The 17,372-nt window shown below is 41.5% G+C and overlaps 1 protein-coding gene across 1 annotated transcript in view; it reads right to left on the reverse strand.

The window, feature by feature from the left end:
- cacna1c (calcium channel, voltage-dependent, L type, alpha 1C subunit) overlaps positions 1–17,372 on the reverse strand; it is a 309,696-nt gene that overhangs the window by 39,731 nt on the left and 252,593 nt on the right. The window contains exons 34-36 of the mRNA XM_055650124.1: positions 11,986–12,051; positions 6,475–6,566; positions 2,224–2,374 (exon numbers count right to left, since the gene is read on the reverse strand). Coding sequence (XP_055506099.1) covers positions 2,224–2,374; positions 6,475–6,566; positions 11,986–12,051 — 309 coding nt within the window. The remainder of the gene's footprint in view (positions 1–2,223; positions 2,375–6,474; positions 6,567–11,985; positions 12,052–17,372) is intronic.

The raw sequence follows: 17,372 nt of genomic DNA on the forward strand, positions 1-17,372 counted from the left end.
ACAACTTACCATCTGGCATCTAATGGCGCAGCCGAAAGGTCAGTCAGGATAATCAAAGAAACTCTCAAGAAACAAGTTCTTGAAGGTAATTCAAATTTCAGTATGTCACAGCGGCTAGCTATTTTCTTACTGAAATATTGTACCATGCCACAATCTACCACAAACTATATGCCAGCTGAACTGCTCATGAAAAGATGGCTCAGAACTAGACTGAGCATACACGAAGAAGCAGATCTGCCAGACATTGGTATTATTCCAAGTTCAGATGTAAAATCAGAATCTCCAAAGAAATTAGGGACAAAGATAAATGATCCTGAACTTGACTCTCATTCAGAACCACAACCTGACACTCCCACAAAACCACTCAGGAGAGCGTAAACCAGTCATCAGATTAAATTTATAACATTATTCTTGTTTGTCTAATTTACAAGTAATTTTAATTTCTAATGCCCCTGTCCCACTTAGGAAACCTGAACGGAAACCTCTGGAGAATTTTCGCCCCACCCAAGGTTTCCGTGCGGTTCCCGGAGGTTCCCGAAGGTTTTTGTCAGTCTCCCTACCTGCTTCCACTACCTGCAACCTCTGGCAACCACCTGCAACCTCAGGGAACCGCACGGAAACCTTAGGTGGGACGCAAAGTCTCCAGAGGTTTCCGTTCAGGTTTCCTAAGTGGGACAGGGGCTTAAGGGTATAGCAGTGTAATGTATATAATATTGTATATAATGGTAACTGTAACTTTAAGAACTGTACTAGAATGATATGAGTTGTGTCGTGATATATTCATTATCTCATTCACAGAGTTTTCCTGGGATACAGGATTCATTATCTTATCAGTCTGGTGACTAAGTGTGAGTATGCGCAGTGTACTTTTGTGAAATAAAGAAGACCCAGGCTGGCAACAGCGTGTACTGTGAACCTGTGCTTTGTTTCTATCTACATGCATTTCAATAAATATGTCTTCATTAAAATTAACCATCTGCTGCAGCCACAACCACCATCTAGATTTGGGGCATAACCACAATGCCAACAATTGTTAAAGTGCCCGCTTCAACTAACGTTTATGCCGATGGAATATTTGCAATGCCCTGTAGTCTGTTACTCACCCACACTGCAAACAATATCTCATTCTCTCTCGCCAAACAGCAACAGGCAGCATGTTCGTTTGCAAAGATTCCTGCAATCCCAATTTGTTTGAGGCTAACTTTGAGATCTACCGCAGCTGAAAAGGACCCCAACTCCTTGTGGCAGCGAATCGTGTAGGGAAATGCTTTGCACTTGATAAAAAATTAATTTGAACTTTTTGCTTGCAAATATATTTGAATTTGAATTCCTGTATAGTCATTCAGACCTTTTGGTCTGAACGAAATTTCGTGCCTGCAGTCATACATATAATAATAAATAATTAAAACACACAATAAACACAAATTAACATCCACCACAGTGAGTTCACCAGGCACCTCCTCACCGCGATGGAGGGAAAAGTCTTAAAGTCTATGTCTCTTCCCTCCTTGTTCTCCGTCTGCGCTGAGGCGATCCAGGCTTCCGTTGTTGTGATATAACTTACATTTTGAAAAAGACACTTGTGTGTGTGGGGGCTTATTGGAGTTTTCTGATTCTTTCGGAGCTTTCAAATTCTGCCCCTTGTGTTGTAAGTGAAAGCGGCTGGAGGGACAGCGAGAAAGAGATGGTGGCGATGAGAAAGATAGTGATGGAGATGGATTAGGAAGAAAGACTTCTTGTTTAATGTTCAAAAACTCTAGCTCTGTAAATATAGCCAAATAATGATCTCATCTTTGATTTACTGATAAGAGAAAAGAAAAACGGTAACTTTTAACACTAATGATACAGCTGGGTGAAGAAAAAGAGGCAGAAACATACAAAAAAATATATAAAATAATAGTTTCATTTGATTTCCCCTGAAGCAGCTTTTAACAGCAGTAAATAAGGACATGAGAAATAACATGTTAAACGTGGGCAGATCCATGGCATTTTACCTGCATTCCTGAGGAAAGAGTGGATATGGATTTGAATCATTGATGGAGAGTCCAAAATTAGGTGAATGACAGTGGAGCAATGAATAGGCAAGGCGCTCAAATGAGTGATTTCTGTCCTACGACATTAGCATAATCGATGTTCAAAGTGCAGCTGTTTAATTTGTCAAGGGCACTTGATGCCTGCAGCATATTTCTACCACTTAAATTTTAAACACAAATTGGCACCTACCAAGAAGGCACACAGCATGTAGAAACTGACAAAGTAGAAATAAGCAAAATTGGTTCCACAGGATAAATCTTCCTCTTGTGACTCTCCTTCACAGGGTTTTCTTGGGAGACAGGATAACATGATCTCCTGCCAGTCTTCACCTGTAGCACATCTGAAAATTAAGGATAGTTATGTGAGTTTGTATCATTAGAAAACAATGGATGATATCAATAACCTATATTTATATATATATATTACTAAAACTCATCTTGTTTGTTTGTGAGTCTGTTTGTTTGCGTGCGTGTCTGTCTATCTGTGTGAGTGAGTCATGCCCTGAATTACGCCAAAACGGTCCACGATAGCGCTGCAATTTTTGGAACACCTTACTCTTCATTGTACTGTGGTGTGGTGTATCAAATTTCATTCAGATTGATGGTATATTTAACAAGGTATTCACATTTTGAACTTTACAAAATCCAGTTTAAGAAAAATCTGTTCAAGTTGCAGAGGCAGTTAGCAGCTAGCAGCTATGATGTCACAATGGGGTCTCATTTACATAAACTGCTGACAACTTTCTGGCCCTGCCCATTACAATGTTGCAAATCACAGGACACTGAGTCCTGGCAGCAAGTGCAATTGGGTTTTTTTTAAAGTGAAAAGTCATTTTTTAAATGGTTTAAAAAGAGGGAGGGTGAAGAGGAATGGGAGGGAGTTCTGGGGGATAAGGGGAAATGAGCCTCCCGTGCGCAGTTGGGGGCTTTGGGTGAGTGGTGGAATATTGCGTTGGGGGAATGGGTTGCGTTGGGGGAACGGGTGAGGGGTGAAATATTGTGTTTGGGAAAGGGTTGCGTTGGGGGACCAGGCCTCCTGCGGGAGCTATGGGTGAGTGGTGGAATATTACGTTGGGGAATGGGTTGCATTGGAGGACCAGGCCTCCCTTGGGTCCCCACTTGTTCTAGTTTTACATAATTTTGAGAATGAGCTGTAACCCTGTCAGGAATGCAAGGAATCTTATTATTTTGAAAGATACAGAAAAATAAACCTCAAAAGTACTGCAGCTGAAATTCACTCGTGTTCACAATGAACTGATTGAAAGTAAACATAACAAAACAAACCAAAACTTAAATAAATCTTCTCAATCCTTCGCAACTCCAAGCTTCATCTCTATATTATAATTAAACATTTTAATGTTTTAATAGCTTATTGCATATGATTAATTTGACAATGTGCTTTGCAATACCATTAGGGGCAGTGCAACAAAAATAGACTGAATATTTTACCCCTCTTAATTATATTTTACTGAGCAATCTTTTAAAACACTTGTAATATTGTTGAGACATTCACAAATACAATGATCAATGAGGAATTAGTTGATTAAACAAATGGCCAAATGAAGCCGCAAGTCACTTTCAAATGCCAAAATAAAGTTAAATGCAATTAAAAACGGAATACATTTGGAACTATTTCTAAGTCTCTAAACGAGACACAAAATTATCAAAATAGATCCAGCATCCGCAGTTCCTTCCCACACACACTGCACATACACTTCTTATACACAAAAAACTGGTTCATAACAATTAATTATACATTTTTTATCATGATTTAACTTCTTCACAAGGTTAGAGACCCCATTATTGAGTTGGTGGTTTTTAAATCAGCCCTGGCTCAAAGCTGAGAGATCAAATGGGAAGTGTTGGTATCACAGTTATTGTAGTAACTCAGCGGGACAGGCAGCATCTCTGGTGAGAAGGAATGGGTGACGTTTCGGGTCGAGATCCTTCTTCAGATTGAAAAAGGGTCTCGACCTGAAACGTCACCCATTCCTTCTCACCAGAGATGCTGCCTGTCCCGCTGAGTTACTCCAGCATTTTGTGTCTACCTTCGACTTAAACCAGCATCTGCAGTTCTTTCCTACACAAATGGGAATTGTAGCTGGCATATAGCCTCAGCAGGAGAGTATTACTCTGGGGCTGAATGATGAGTTCATCTATGGTGGCATTTAACCTCTGTCTTGATCCAGATTTCTGCAGTTGATCAAGGTCCAAAAGGAGCTGAACCATAAACTGCATCGCCAGTGGTGTTCTCATGGGTGAATTTTGCAAACCCACCAGGTGGTGTTGCTGCTACTGTTTCAAATCCAACTGGTGTATTGAGGCACTGTTTACAGTCAATTCGTTCAAGATATATAGCGTAATTTACAAGGAAAATCAACCTTGTGCTGACTTTACTACTTTATGTTCTGGAATAAATTGCAGTCACGAGAAGCACGTTAACTTATTTTAAAATGAAGGAAATCATAATCTGAATCAAACAAAACTCTGATTAGACCATGGTTACACAAAAAAGCTGGAGAAACTCAGCGGGTGCAGCAGCATCTATGGAGCGAAGGAAATAGGCAACGTTTCGGGCCGAAACCCGAAGGGTTTTGGCCCAAAACGTTGCCTATTTCCTTCGCTCCATAGATGCTGCTGCACCCGCTGAGTTTCTCCAGCTTTTTTGTGTAACCTTCGATTCTCCAGCATCTGCAGTTCAAACAAAACTCTGATTAGACCATACCTGGTTTACATTAAGCCGTTCCAGCTAGGCTTGGGAAATTGATATAATCAATCTACGAGGAAGATTCATTCAAAAGATCACAGAAGCACAGAATGATTGTAGTATTGGAGAAGGACCATTGTTTTTATGTTTTCACTGGGTTTATGTAAGAGCAATCCAGATAATCCATATCTGCCATCTTCACATATCCTTGTAATTTATTTATTTTCAGATAATTTTCCAGTTCTCTTAATATGACAAATGAATCTGTTTCACTTTGAGTGCATTCTAAAGTTTACCGCTCTCAGATAGAAACATAGAAAATAGGTGTAGGAGGAAGCCATTTGGCCCTCTGAGCCAGCACCGCCATTCATTGTGATCATGGCTGATCGTCCCCCATCAATAACCTGTGCCTGCCTTCTCCCCATATCCCTTGACTCCACTAGCCCCTAGAGCTCTATCTAACTCTCTCTTAAATCCATCCAGCGACTTGGCCTCCACTGCCCTCTGTGGCAGGGAATTCCATAAATTCACTCTTGTGCATTAAAAAGGTTCTCCTCTTATAAAGAAGGGTTTTGGCCCGAAACGTCGCCCATTTTCTTCGCTCCATAGATGCTGCTGCACCCGCTGAGTTTCTCCAGCAATTTTGTGTACCTTTCTCCTCTTATAAATACCATTTCAAGCAGGATGCAAGGCCACTAAATTCAAGTGCAGTTTCATACCATTTCAAGCAGGCCACCAAATTCAAGTGCAGTTTCCTACCATTTCAAGCAGGTTGAAACCACCATAAAACCACATAAAACACCACAAACCACTTAAAACCACACTCACAGTTTAGTAGACATTCAATGTGTTCCGTTGGTTCACAGCTGAGACAGAGAGTAGCTTTTTTTCCACGAGCAGTTGCTCTACTCAATAACCCAAAGTCTGTAGCCTCCTTTTGCTCTGGTATTTTATTTCATTCACATGTTTAAAGTATTATGTTTTATTATTAATGTTTAATGCTTTATGCGTCATTCTTAATTGTCACTGTATGTCATGTTGTTATTTGCGAGCGGAGCACCAAGGCAAATTCCTTGTATGTGTACATACTTGGTCAATAAACTTATTCATTCATTCATTCAATCATTCATCATTCATTCATTCATTCATTCATTCATTCATTCATTCATTCATTCATTCATTCATTCATTCATCATTCATTCAATCATTCATTCATTCAATCATTCATTCATTCATTCATTCAATCATTCATTCATTCATTCATTCATCATTCATTCATTCATTCATTCATTCATTCATTCATCATTCATACATTCATTCATCATTCATTCATACATTCATTCATACATTCAATAATTCATTCATTCATTCATGCATTCATTCATCATGCATTCATTCATTCAGTCATACATACATACCTGCCAAGAAAAAAACAGAGAAGATCTGTTACCAGACTTCAGTCCTGGATATTATTAATCCTACTAGTCCTGGAATATTAATTTCAATATCATGACTGGTTTTATGTGTGTTGTATACTGTATACTGTACTGTTCGCCAGTGAGTGAATGCATCTTAAGTAATTACACTCCAAAGTCTCACCATTTTGTCTCACCATGTTTTATGCAGAGAGAGGATGTCTCGGTCTACAATAAGAGATTAGCAGCATTAAAATACCCACAATCTTTGTTAGTGCTAACTGAGTGGTTGCTTCAGAAGTAGAAGTGGGTTACAAACCTGAAGAGCAACAGAACAGCTTGTGGAAATGTTTGGAAATTGTTGTTCCTGTTAATGTGATTGGCATCGTTAATGGCAATCTTACCAAACACCTAAAATAATAAAACAAACACATTTATATTAATTATCATCTCATTTACTTGTACTTTTGTTCCTGGTTGACATAATCTAGAAATATAACACTGCATTCACATGCATTAATGATACTATAGGCAATAGTTGCTGGAGTAGGCCATTCGGCCCTTCGAGCCAGCACCGCCATTCAATGTGATCATGGCTGATCATCCACAATCAGTACCCCGTTCCTGCCTTCTCCCCATATCCCTTGACTCTGCTATTTTTAAGAGCTTTATTTAACTTTCTCTTGAAAGCATCCAGAGAATCGGCCTCCGCCGCCCTCTGAGGCAGAGAATTCCACAGACTCACAACTCTCTGTGTGAAAAAGTGTTTCCTCGTCTCCGTTCTAAATGGCTTACCCCTTATTCTTAAACTGTGTGTGGCCCCTGGTTCTGGACTCCCCCAACAGCGGGAACATGTTTCCTGCCTCTGAGCTCCAACTCACCACAAATCATCCCTTCTCTCACCTGAAATTGATACCACTGTATATACTAACATTCTCACCGCCTGGGCAGAAATATCGGTAAGACAAAAGGCAATGTGTTTGTGTTTCCACCACAACTCAGAGAAAGAAAGAAATGCAGAGATGAGAAATGAAATACAAGAATGACAAAGTTCATGAACTTTAGGTGACAAGAAATATTGTATATCTAGTTAAAAAAAAAGGAACCGGCGCATATGCAAGGTTTATTTAAGGTTTGAGAAACAGAAGCTGGGTTTAGGAGAAGCCCTATTGAGAATTACAAAAGTAGCAGGGAATCAGGAGGGTTAAAAAGGGGCCATGAAATGTTCTTGGTAAACTGGGTAAGGAGAATCCCAAGTTATTGTATACATACATTAAAAACAAGAGGGTAGGACCACTCAAGAACAATGGAGGGAATTTCGGGATGGAGCCTGAGGAAGTGGGAGAGATACTAAATGAGTATAAGGTTGTTGGCTGTAACCCCCCCATTGACGGACTGTACACTGCAAGGGCCAGGAAGCGAGCGGGCAAGATCATCTCTGACCCCTCTCACCCTGGCCACATTCTCTTTGAATCACTTCCCTCTAGAAGGCGACTCCGGACATTCAAAGCCGCCACAGCCAGAAATAAAAACAGCTTTTCTCCACGAGTAGTAGCTCTACTCAATAACCAAAATTCTGTAGCCTCCTTTTTCTCTGGTGTTTTATTTAATTCACATGTTTAAACTGTAATGTTTTATTATTAATGTTTGATGCGTCATTCTTAATTGTTACTGTATGTCGTGTTGTTACTTGTGAGCGGAGCACCAAGGCAAACTCCTTGTATCTGTACATACTTGGCCAATAAACTTATTCATTCATTCAGACATCAGTGTTCATGGAGGGGAAACACAAGGAGAATAGATAGTGAGATCAGAGAAGTGTATGCTGAAATTCCTGGCTTTATTGAAATCAAAATGCTTAAGGTGTTAGGTATTTAAAAAAACATTAAGGTGTCAAGAAGTTTGAGGTGTTGGCAATTTTTAAGAACATGAAAGTAGATAAGATCTCTCTCAGTTTATTGGGAGAGGGCGGACAGAAGACTGTTTAAGAAGGAACTGCAGATGCTGGAAAATTGAAGGTAGACGAAAAAAGCTGGAGAAACTCAGCGGGTGAGGCAGCATCCATGGAGCGAAGGAAATAGGCAACGTTTCTGGCCGAAACCCTTGGGTTTCGGCCTGAAACGTTGCCTATTTCCTTCGCTCCGTAGATGCTGCCTCATGCGCTGAGTTTCTCCAGCTTTTTTTGTCTACCACAGACAGAAGACTATTGGTGCCTCGACTGAAATCTTTTTACCCTCATCAGCCACAGGAGAGTTCCCAGACAACTGGAGAAGAGGCAGTGTTGTTCTTTTTGTTTCAAGAGGGGGCATAGCAAAAATCAGGAAATGATGGGCTCAAGAACCAGTGGGAATGAAATGACCAGATAAGATTCCCGGGAATAGGATTCACTCATATCAGGAAAAGCATGGACTATTTTGGTGTAGTCAACATGGCTTTTGTGCGGGAGAGATCATGTCTTCAAACGACTGAGATTTTTTGACGTGATGAAGATGACTGATGAGGGAAAGTCAGCGGATGTTGTCTACATGGACTTTAGGAAAGCATCTAACAGTTCCCTCAGAGTACACCGATGTAGAAGATTAAGGCGCATAGGATTCTTGGTTCTTGGTCCTCCAAAATATTCCAAATGGAATTTAAACTGGAGGATCCACAAAGACTTGGTAGATTGGATTCAAAATTAGCTTGGCCATGGAAGACCGAGCCTAGTGGAGGAGAATGTTATCTGACCGGGGGGTCTGTGACCTGGGTTCCGCGGGGATCAGTGTTCAGGCCTCTATTATTGGTGACTTTCATCCAAAACTGGTGGTTTGATTAATAAGTTTCAAGACAGCATCAAAATTGGTGGAGTTGGGGATAGTGAGAAAAGTTGTCAAAGTATAGAACGGGATACAGATCTGTTGGAAATGTTGTTAGAGAAATAGCAGATTGAGTTTAATTTGGACAAGTGCCGAATTTTAGTTAAAAATATAAGAAGATATTAAATTGGCTTCTGGGCTAGCTTACAGCTTATATTTAGTGTCAAATTAGATTTGCCTCAGGTTGCGGTGTGTGAGATAATAAATCCTATAACATTGTCTCCCAAGTGACAAGCAGAGAGGAGAAGCTAGAGAGATCTCTTTGATGTAAGATGCCATAAACCAAATGGCCTATGTTTATGAGGGGCGAAGTGACAGAGAGGAAGCAGCGAAAGAGCTAGGGTGATCTCTTTGGAGATAAAATGACCTAAAACAAATGGCCAATGTTTTTATTATATCTTGTACCATGTAAACAAAAGGCCTTTGATGTGATGCATTCTGTGGAAACCTTTTCCTGTACCTCTGACCATGACTAATGTCTGTGGAATGTGCTAAGGGGACAAAAAAAACCTATTTAATGCAATGTAGTTCTGTTGTTCAGGGAAGGGGACCGAGGACAGTCGAGTGTCTACATTGGTCACTTAGCTGGAATTCTCGCTCCCTTCCATCGGCCGATGTTAAGTAAAGTTTTGAACTGGTCTACCAAACAGTTTGTGTGGTGTCTGTTTATTAGGAAGCGAACCTGGTTTAGTAGTTATAAAAGTAACTTTTTCAGTGCGAGACGCTGTATTTTGGAAGGTCAAATGTTAGAGAATATATATAGGGTCAATGACAGGACTTGTAGCAGTAAAGATCTTAAAGATCTTGGGTTGCAAGGATATAGTTCCCTATGAGAGGCAATGCAAGTTGAAGGTGGTAAAGAAGGCATGCCGCATGCTTGTCTTTATTGGTCGGGGCATTGAGCACGCACGCCCCCATCCATATTAACGGGACGGAGGTGGAACGTGTTTCCAGCTTCAGGTTCCTGGGGGTCAACATGTCCGATGACCTCTCTTGGACCCACAATACCTCAACTCTGATCAAGAAGGCTCACCAGCATCTCTTCTTCCTGAGGAGACTGAAGAAGGTCCATCTGTTTCCTCAGACTCTGGTGAACATCTACCGCTGCACCATCGAGAGCATCCTTACCAACTGCATCACAGTATGGTATGGCAACTGCTCTGTCTCCGACCGGAAGGCTTTGCAGAGGGTGGTGAAAATTGCCCAATGCATCACCGGTTCCTCGCTCCCCTCCATTGAGTCTGTCCAAAGCAAGCGCTGTCTGCGGAGGGCGCTCAGCATCGCCAAGGACTGCTCTCACCCCAACCATGGACTGTTTACCCTCTTACCATCCGGGAGGCGCTACAGGTCTCTCCGTTGCCGGACCAGCAGGTCCAGGAACAGCTTCTTCCCTGCGGCTGTTACACTACTTAACTCTGCACCTTGGTGATTGCCAATCACCCCCCCCCCCCCAGGACACTCCTTCCCCCAGAAAAATTGCACCACTACTACTGTTTGTACATATATATATATATTTATTTTATTTTACTGTTCATTATTCTATGTTCACTCTTCTGGGTGAGATGCTAACTGTATTTCGTTGTCTCTGTACTGTACACTGCACAATGACTAAAGATTGAATCTGAATCTGAATCTGAGTATAAAATTCAGGAAGCCATGTTGCGGCTGTAGAAAGCAATAGTCAGCCCACATTTGGAATATTGTGTGCAATTCAGTTCACTCCATTCCAGGAAGGGTGTGACGGCTTTTGGACAGGGTGCAGAATAGGTTTACTGGGATATTGCTTGGATAAGAGTGTATTAGGTATAAGGAAAGGCTGGACAAACCTGGATTGTTTTCTATGGAGCATTGGAGGCTGAGGGCAATGGGATTAAAGTGTATAAAATGATGACAGGCATCGATAATGTACATAGTTAGAGCCTTTTTCCCCCAGGGTGGAAATATCAAATAGTCGAGAGTATAGTTTAAGGTGAGAGGGGGAAAGTTTAATAGAGATTTGCCAGGTAAGATTGTTTACACAGTGATAGATGCCTGGAAGGCGGTGGAAGCAGGTATGTTAGCAACATTTAAAAAACATTTAGACAGGCACATGAACAGGCAAGGATGCAGCAATATAAACCATGTACAGGCTAATGGAATCAGTTTACATTAGCATCATGGCCAGCACAGACACAGTGGGCCGAATGGTCTGTTGCTTTGCTGTGCTGCTCTATGTAAGCCATCATTTTGAATTCCTGTTGCTTCCAGGTGGATATATGGATAAAACCAAGTTTCCTAACGTGAATGAGCAACATCAATGAATGGATAAAATGCAGACTTTTTTGTTCTGGTTGTTGTTCAAGATGCATGGATTACTTCTTCCTTAGGTTTAAGGTTAGAGGGAGGAGGGGGATGTATAATTTCTTGGTAAATCTACCAGAATATCTCTGATTGCATCATAGTTTTAGATTGTTCTTCTAATGGGCAAAAGGGTTTATCTGTTGTACATTTATCTGGAGAAAGATAGGCATGCCCAATTGCATCCGCAGCAAAAGCACCACTCATTAATTCTATGCAATTTATTAAGTCCCATAATATTTGTAACTATATTGAATAAATCATCAGCATTCAGTGCCATGTGTGCTAAACATTAATCTAAATAAGTGCTGCAAGGCTACTGTAATGATATGCATTTGTTGCTATGTATTCATTATATATCTCTTAATGATATATAACAAACTAGTTCCTTTCTTTCTCTTAAAATCTTTTTATTGTGTTTTTTTCCAAAATAAACAAAAATAAAACATAAAAAACAGCAAAATAATGATAAACATAACAATGGTATTGATACATAGGGAGAGTTACATTAATAACAGGTATAACCTAACATGAGACCAGTGTCAAAATACACATTGAATATAGACCTCCCGGTCTCTATGTAAATATAGTTAAGTGTTTAAAAGGAGCTAGTTCCTAAATGATAAAAGATCTCTTACCTGCATTCCTATCACGGCATAGATGAAAAACAGCATTACTATCAGAAGAGCAACGTATGGTAAAGCCTGTAATGAAAATTAGAACACTATTAACTGACGTTGCATGGTAGCACCACTGGATGCAGGGATTCCTGACAAATGGAATGAAATTCGTATCTTCTGGTAATAGAAAGCTATTAGAATGTATTATATAAAGGAGACAATACCAGGCCTATTTTTTACAGTGTCTTTGGTCTTTTACACATAGCTTCTAAAATCCAATGGAACCAGGCAGTATTTAGTGCAGAGATGATTGGATTGCAGGACCTATCTGTAAGAAATCTTCCATTTTCTGCAGGGCTAAAGAGAATGCTTATCATTTGTTAAATAGATCTTATGAATTACATTTTGCAGTTGATTCATTGGTGCAGGGTGCTCGTTACATATTAAATTGTCCACAGACATTTGCACTGAACTATTCAGATAAGAAAGCCATTTCAAATACAGCACTCAATACAGAGTGTACGTACATTGCGAGCAATTGGACATCTCCAGATGCAATGAGATTGAATACATTCAAAGCATGTTTGATCAGGAATCCAGAAGCTGACTGTAGTTAGGTAAGGGACGGGGGAATGCTACTCATGAATAACTTGGTCTTTCTCAGTCACAGAAGGGAGTCACCCATGAAGTCATCATCCTTGTCCAGAAACAGACCCTTTGTTGCCATCCAACGACAAACTGGTCTCCATCAGGGAACAGATTACTGTTCTACCAGAGCAGGGAGCAAATGTGAGAGAGAGAACATGGAAGCGTTCAGTAAGAAGAGGGTGGACAGGCAGTACGTGTTCATCACATTTGGCACACACATCATCAAAGACCCACACCATCCTGGCCACACACTCATCTCCCTGCTACTTTCTACAGCACCCTGAAGACTGCAACAACCAGGTTCAGGAATAGCTACTTCCCCACAGCCATTAGGCTATTAAACCTGGCTCGGACAAAACTCTGATCATTAATAACCCATTATCTGTTATTTGCACTTTATCAGTTTATTTATTCATGTATGTATATATTTATATCATGGTATATGGACACACTGATCTGTTTTGTAGTCAATGCCTACTATGTTCTGTGTGCCGAAGCAAAGCAAGAATTTCATTGTCCTATACAGGGACACATGAACTTGAACATGGACACGAAGGATGTACGACTTAGGTCACAGTACATCCATGCTCCATCATTGGCTTGGTCCCCTGAATCCCACTGACCCTGAAGAGTATGACTGTGCTTTCCCTTCCCCCCTCCCTCACTCTCACCGCAGGATGTCAGCATTTCTCCAACACCTTCTCATCTCACCCCTGCCTACCCACACTCTCACCGGCTCTCAAAGCAATAAGGCTGCTGTTATACCTTTATCCTGCATTTCCGCACTGCAGCACTTTATGGTGGAACACAGTCAGTAGAAGCATGCCCTCCAAAGGGAAAACAAAAGGATTTGAGTCTAGGAGCAGGGAGGTTCTACTGCAGTTGTACAGGGTCTTGGTGAGACCACACCTGGAGTATTGCGTACAGTTTTGGTCTCCTAACCTGAGGAAAGACATTCTTGCCATAGAGGGAGTACAGAGAAGGTTCACCAGACTGATTCCTGGGATGTCAGGACTTTCATATGAAGGAAGACTGGATAGACTCGGCTTGTACTCGCTAGAATTTAGGAGATTGAGGGGGGATCTTATAGAAACTTACAAAATTCTTAAGGGGTTGGACAGGCTAGATGCAGGAAGATTGTTCCCGATGTTGGGGAAGCCCAGAACAAGGGGTCACAGTTTGAGGATAAGGCGGAAGTCTTTTAGGACCGAGATGAGGAAAACATTTTTCACACAGAGAGTGGTGAATCTCTGGAATTCTCTGCCACAGAAGGTAGTTGAGGCCACAGTTCATTGGCTATATTTAAGAGGGAGTTAGATGTGGCCCTTGTGGCTAAAGGGATCAGGGAGTATGGAGAGAAGGCAGGGACAGGATACTGAGTTGGATGATCAGCCATGATCATATTCAATGGCAGTGCTGGCTCGAAGGGCCGAATGGCCTACTCCTGCACCTATTGTCTATGCTTCTATGTAACATCATGACCATCCATCTTCATGGACACCTGCTGCCTCTGTCATTGATAGAGAGCACCGTTCCATTGGATTCAGACGGGCACCAAGCCATCTAAGGTAGCAGGACGACATTCAAATATTTATTGTTTATAAATGTGTCTGTATAATATTTCAGCTTGATTTTTTATTAGGTTTCACACATTAATTATTTTTCGGGTACTTTGAATTATCATTCTTCTGCAGTTAATCCACATTAGCCTGTCAGAGAAATTAGTGTGCAGAGTACAAAGAAAATATTAATGATTTGTATAATTAATCACATGAAATTTACATTGACCAACCTTTTTCAATTTTTCTGGGGGTGAAAGATTAGAGAACACAAGGGAGTCGCTTACACGATTCAGGTTCAACAGCTAATTGGTTCTGCTCTCTCTCATATCAAAGGGGAGGACTCACTAGGAGCAAGATAACGTAATTTTCTACTGGGGCCCTGGTCGTACCATTGGTTTCATGTACAATTAAGTGTCATGGACATTAGACAACAGGTGCAGGAGTAGGTCATTCGTCCCTTCAAGCCTGCACCGCCATTCACTGTGATCATGACTAATCATCCACATTCAGTACTTCGTTCCTGCCTTCTACCCATATCCCTTGACTCCGCTATCTATAACTCTAACTCTCTCTTGATGGCATCCAGAGAATTAGCCTTCACTGCCTTCTGAGGAAGAGAATTCCACAGATTCACAACTCTCTGGGTGAAAAAGTTTTACCTCATCTCCGTTCAAAATGGCCTGCCCCTTATTCTTAAACTATGGCCCCTGGTTCAGGACTCCCGCAACATCGGGAACATGTTTCCTGCCTCAAGCGTATCCAATCCTTTAATAATTTTATATGTTTCAATAAGATCCCCTCTCATCCTTCTAAATTCCATAGTGTACGAGCCCAGCTCTTGTTACTCAGCAAGAGGTAATGGCGATGCAGTCTTTGAGATATTGATCTAACAAAGTGGACACCCTCCAAATGACGGTACCATGTGAGCTTCCTGGCCACTTGACAATTTGCACAACATTTTTTTCTTTATGGTCAAGTAGGCCTTGGCCCTAAGCCTTGTCTACACAAGCACAACCTGAGCTTTGTGAAGCTGGCAGCCTGGAATAATCTTGAGGCCAACATTTTTTTTTCCCGGTGACAATGACTTTAACCTCCATAGGCAAACTAGTTCAATCATCTTTGTGTGACTGCAATTCTGGCAATGGAATGCCATTTTTAAAGATTTCATGTTGAGGAATCATCTGCTAATTGCAGAAACGCAATCTTTTCAGGGGAATAGCTCTTTGGTTGTAGTGAATAAGCTGTTCTCAGGCACCTGTACTTGTATCCCGATGATAGCAGGAAGTGGAGAGCAAGACCATAGTGTGGAACTTTGATGAAATGATCTGCCTCTTGACGTGTTGCTTTCTGTGGATCCTTTGATGATGGGGAGGTCAGTATCCATGATGGACCTGGCAAAGTCCACACTTTCATTTTTGGGCATTCTAAATATTGAACCAGGCTGTAATGTAACTAATCCATAGGCTCTCCATCGTACATGTACGCATTGGGTATTCTACGACATGCTGAATCTCCTCAAACTTTGCAAGTTTGACACTTGGTGAGATTTCATTGTAAATGCACCATTTTACTAGTCCAGGACAGATCATCAGAGCTGTTCCAGAACAAGGGGTCACAGTTCCAGAACAAAGGGTCACAGTTTAAGGATAAAGGGGAAATCTTTTAGGACCGAGATGAGGAAAACATTTTACACACAGAGAGTGGTGAATCTCTGGAATTCTCTGCCACAGAAGGTAGTTGGGGCCAGTTTGTTGGCTATATTTAAGAGGGAGTTAGATGTGGCCCTTGTGGCTAAAGGGATGGAGAGAAGGCAGGGATGGGATACTGAGTTGGATGATCAGCCATGATCATATTGAATGGCGGTGCAGGCTCGAAGGGCCGAATGGCCTACTCCTGCACCTATTTTCTATGTTTCACACCCAGTAACTTGAAGCAGTTGACTACACTGGCATCCCGCTGATGAAGATGGGTGCATGGTCCCATAGGTTTCCCTTCCTGAATGGTAAGAATCAGCAGCTTGGTGGAAGCAAGATTGTTGTTCTGGCACTGCTCAGCCAAATTATCAACCTCCCTTAGAAACATTGAAAATAGGTGCAGGAGGAGGCCATTCGGCCCTTCGAGCCAGCACCTTCTATGCTCTGACTGACTGTTGCCCGTTATCTGTTTGATAAAGGTGGTATCATTGGTGAATTAAAGATGGGCTTGGAACTGTGTGGCTGCACAGTCATGGGTATAGAGAGAGTGGAGCAGGGGACTGATCACGCAGCCTTAAGGTTGCCCCTGTGTTGATGATCAGCAAGGAGGAGAGAAGTGAATGTTGACGATAAGTGGATGTTGAATGTATTAGTGATTCACGATGAGTTTTATCTACTTGTAATTTAAGTTGTATGGGGTTTGGACCGAATGGATAGTCAAACATCAGTGTATTGAGTGGCAGAGCAGACTGGTTGACCTATTTCTAGTTTTGTTTCTTATATGTTCCAGCATCTTGCGGGCACACACAAGGCAATATTTTCTGTTAGCCTCAAAGCAGATGGCATCCGTGTTCACAACTGGTGCAGAGCTTGCAGCCCTACATGCCTGCTGTGGCATTCAAGCCCATCTTGGCAGACTCAACATCTGTATTTCTGTCTATCTGCATGAACTTTGCTCCTCGATGCTCGTTAGGTATCAATAAATCTCTACTTCAGTGCTTTCAAGAGAGAGTTAGATAGAGCTCTTAAAGATAGCGGAGTCAAGGGAAATGGGGAGAAGGCAGGAAAGGGGTACTGATTGTGGATGATCAGCCATGATCACATTGAATGGCGGTGCTGGCTCGAAGGGCCGAATGGCCTACCCCTGCACCTATTGTCTATTGTCAACGAAAAGTTATAAAGAGGCCGTTTCCATTGGCTTTGGAGCAGGAAATTGCCATAGACGCCAACCTACGAGAGAGAAAAACTCATCTCATCTCTCTTTAAATAGCAGCTTCTAATTTCAAAACAGTGATCCTTAGCTCTAGATTTTCTACATGAGGAATCATCCTCTTCATGCCTACCTTGTCAAGACCCCCTTCACGATCTTATACGATTCAATCAAGTTAGCTATCAATCTTGCAAACTCTGCCAATAGAAGTCTTGCTCTTAAAGTATTTCTTAAGCCAATTCTAGGTGTCGGGGAATAAACCTTCCCTGTGCTCCATTAACACTCTTCCTT

The sequence above is a fragment of the Leucoraja erinacea genome, chromosome 19 (assembly GCF_028641065.1).
Source record: "Leucoraja erinacea ecotype New England chromosome 19, Leri_hhj_1, whole genome shotgun sequence".
Classification (NCBI taxonomy): domain Eukaryota; kingdom Metazoa; phylum Chordata; class Chondrichthyes; order Rajiformes; family Rajidae; genus Leucoraja; species Leucoraja erinaceus.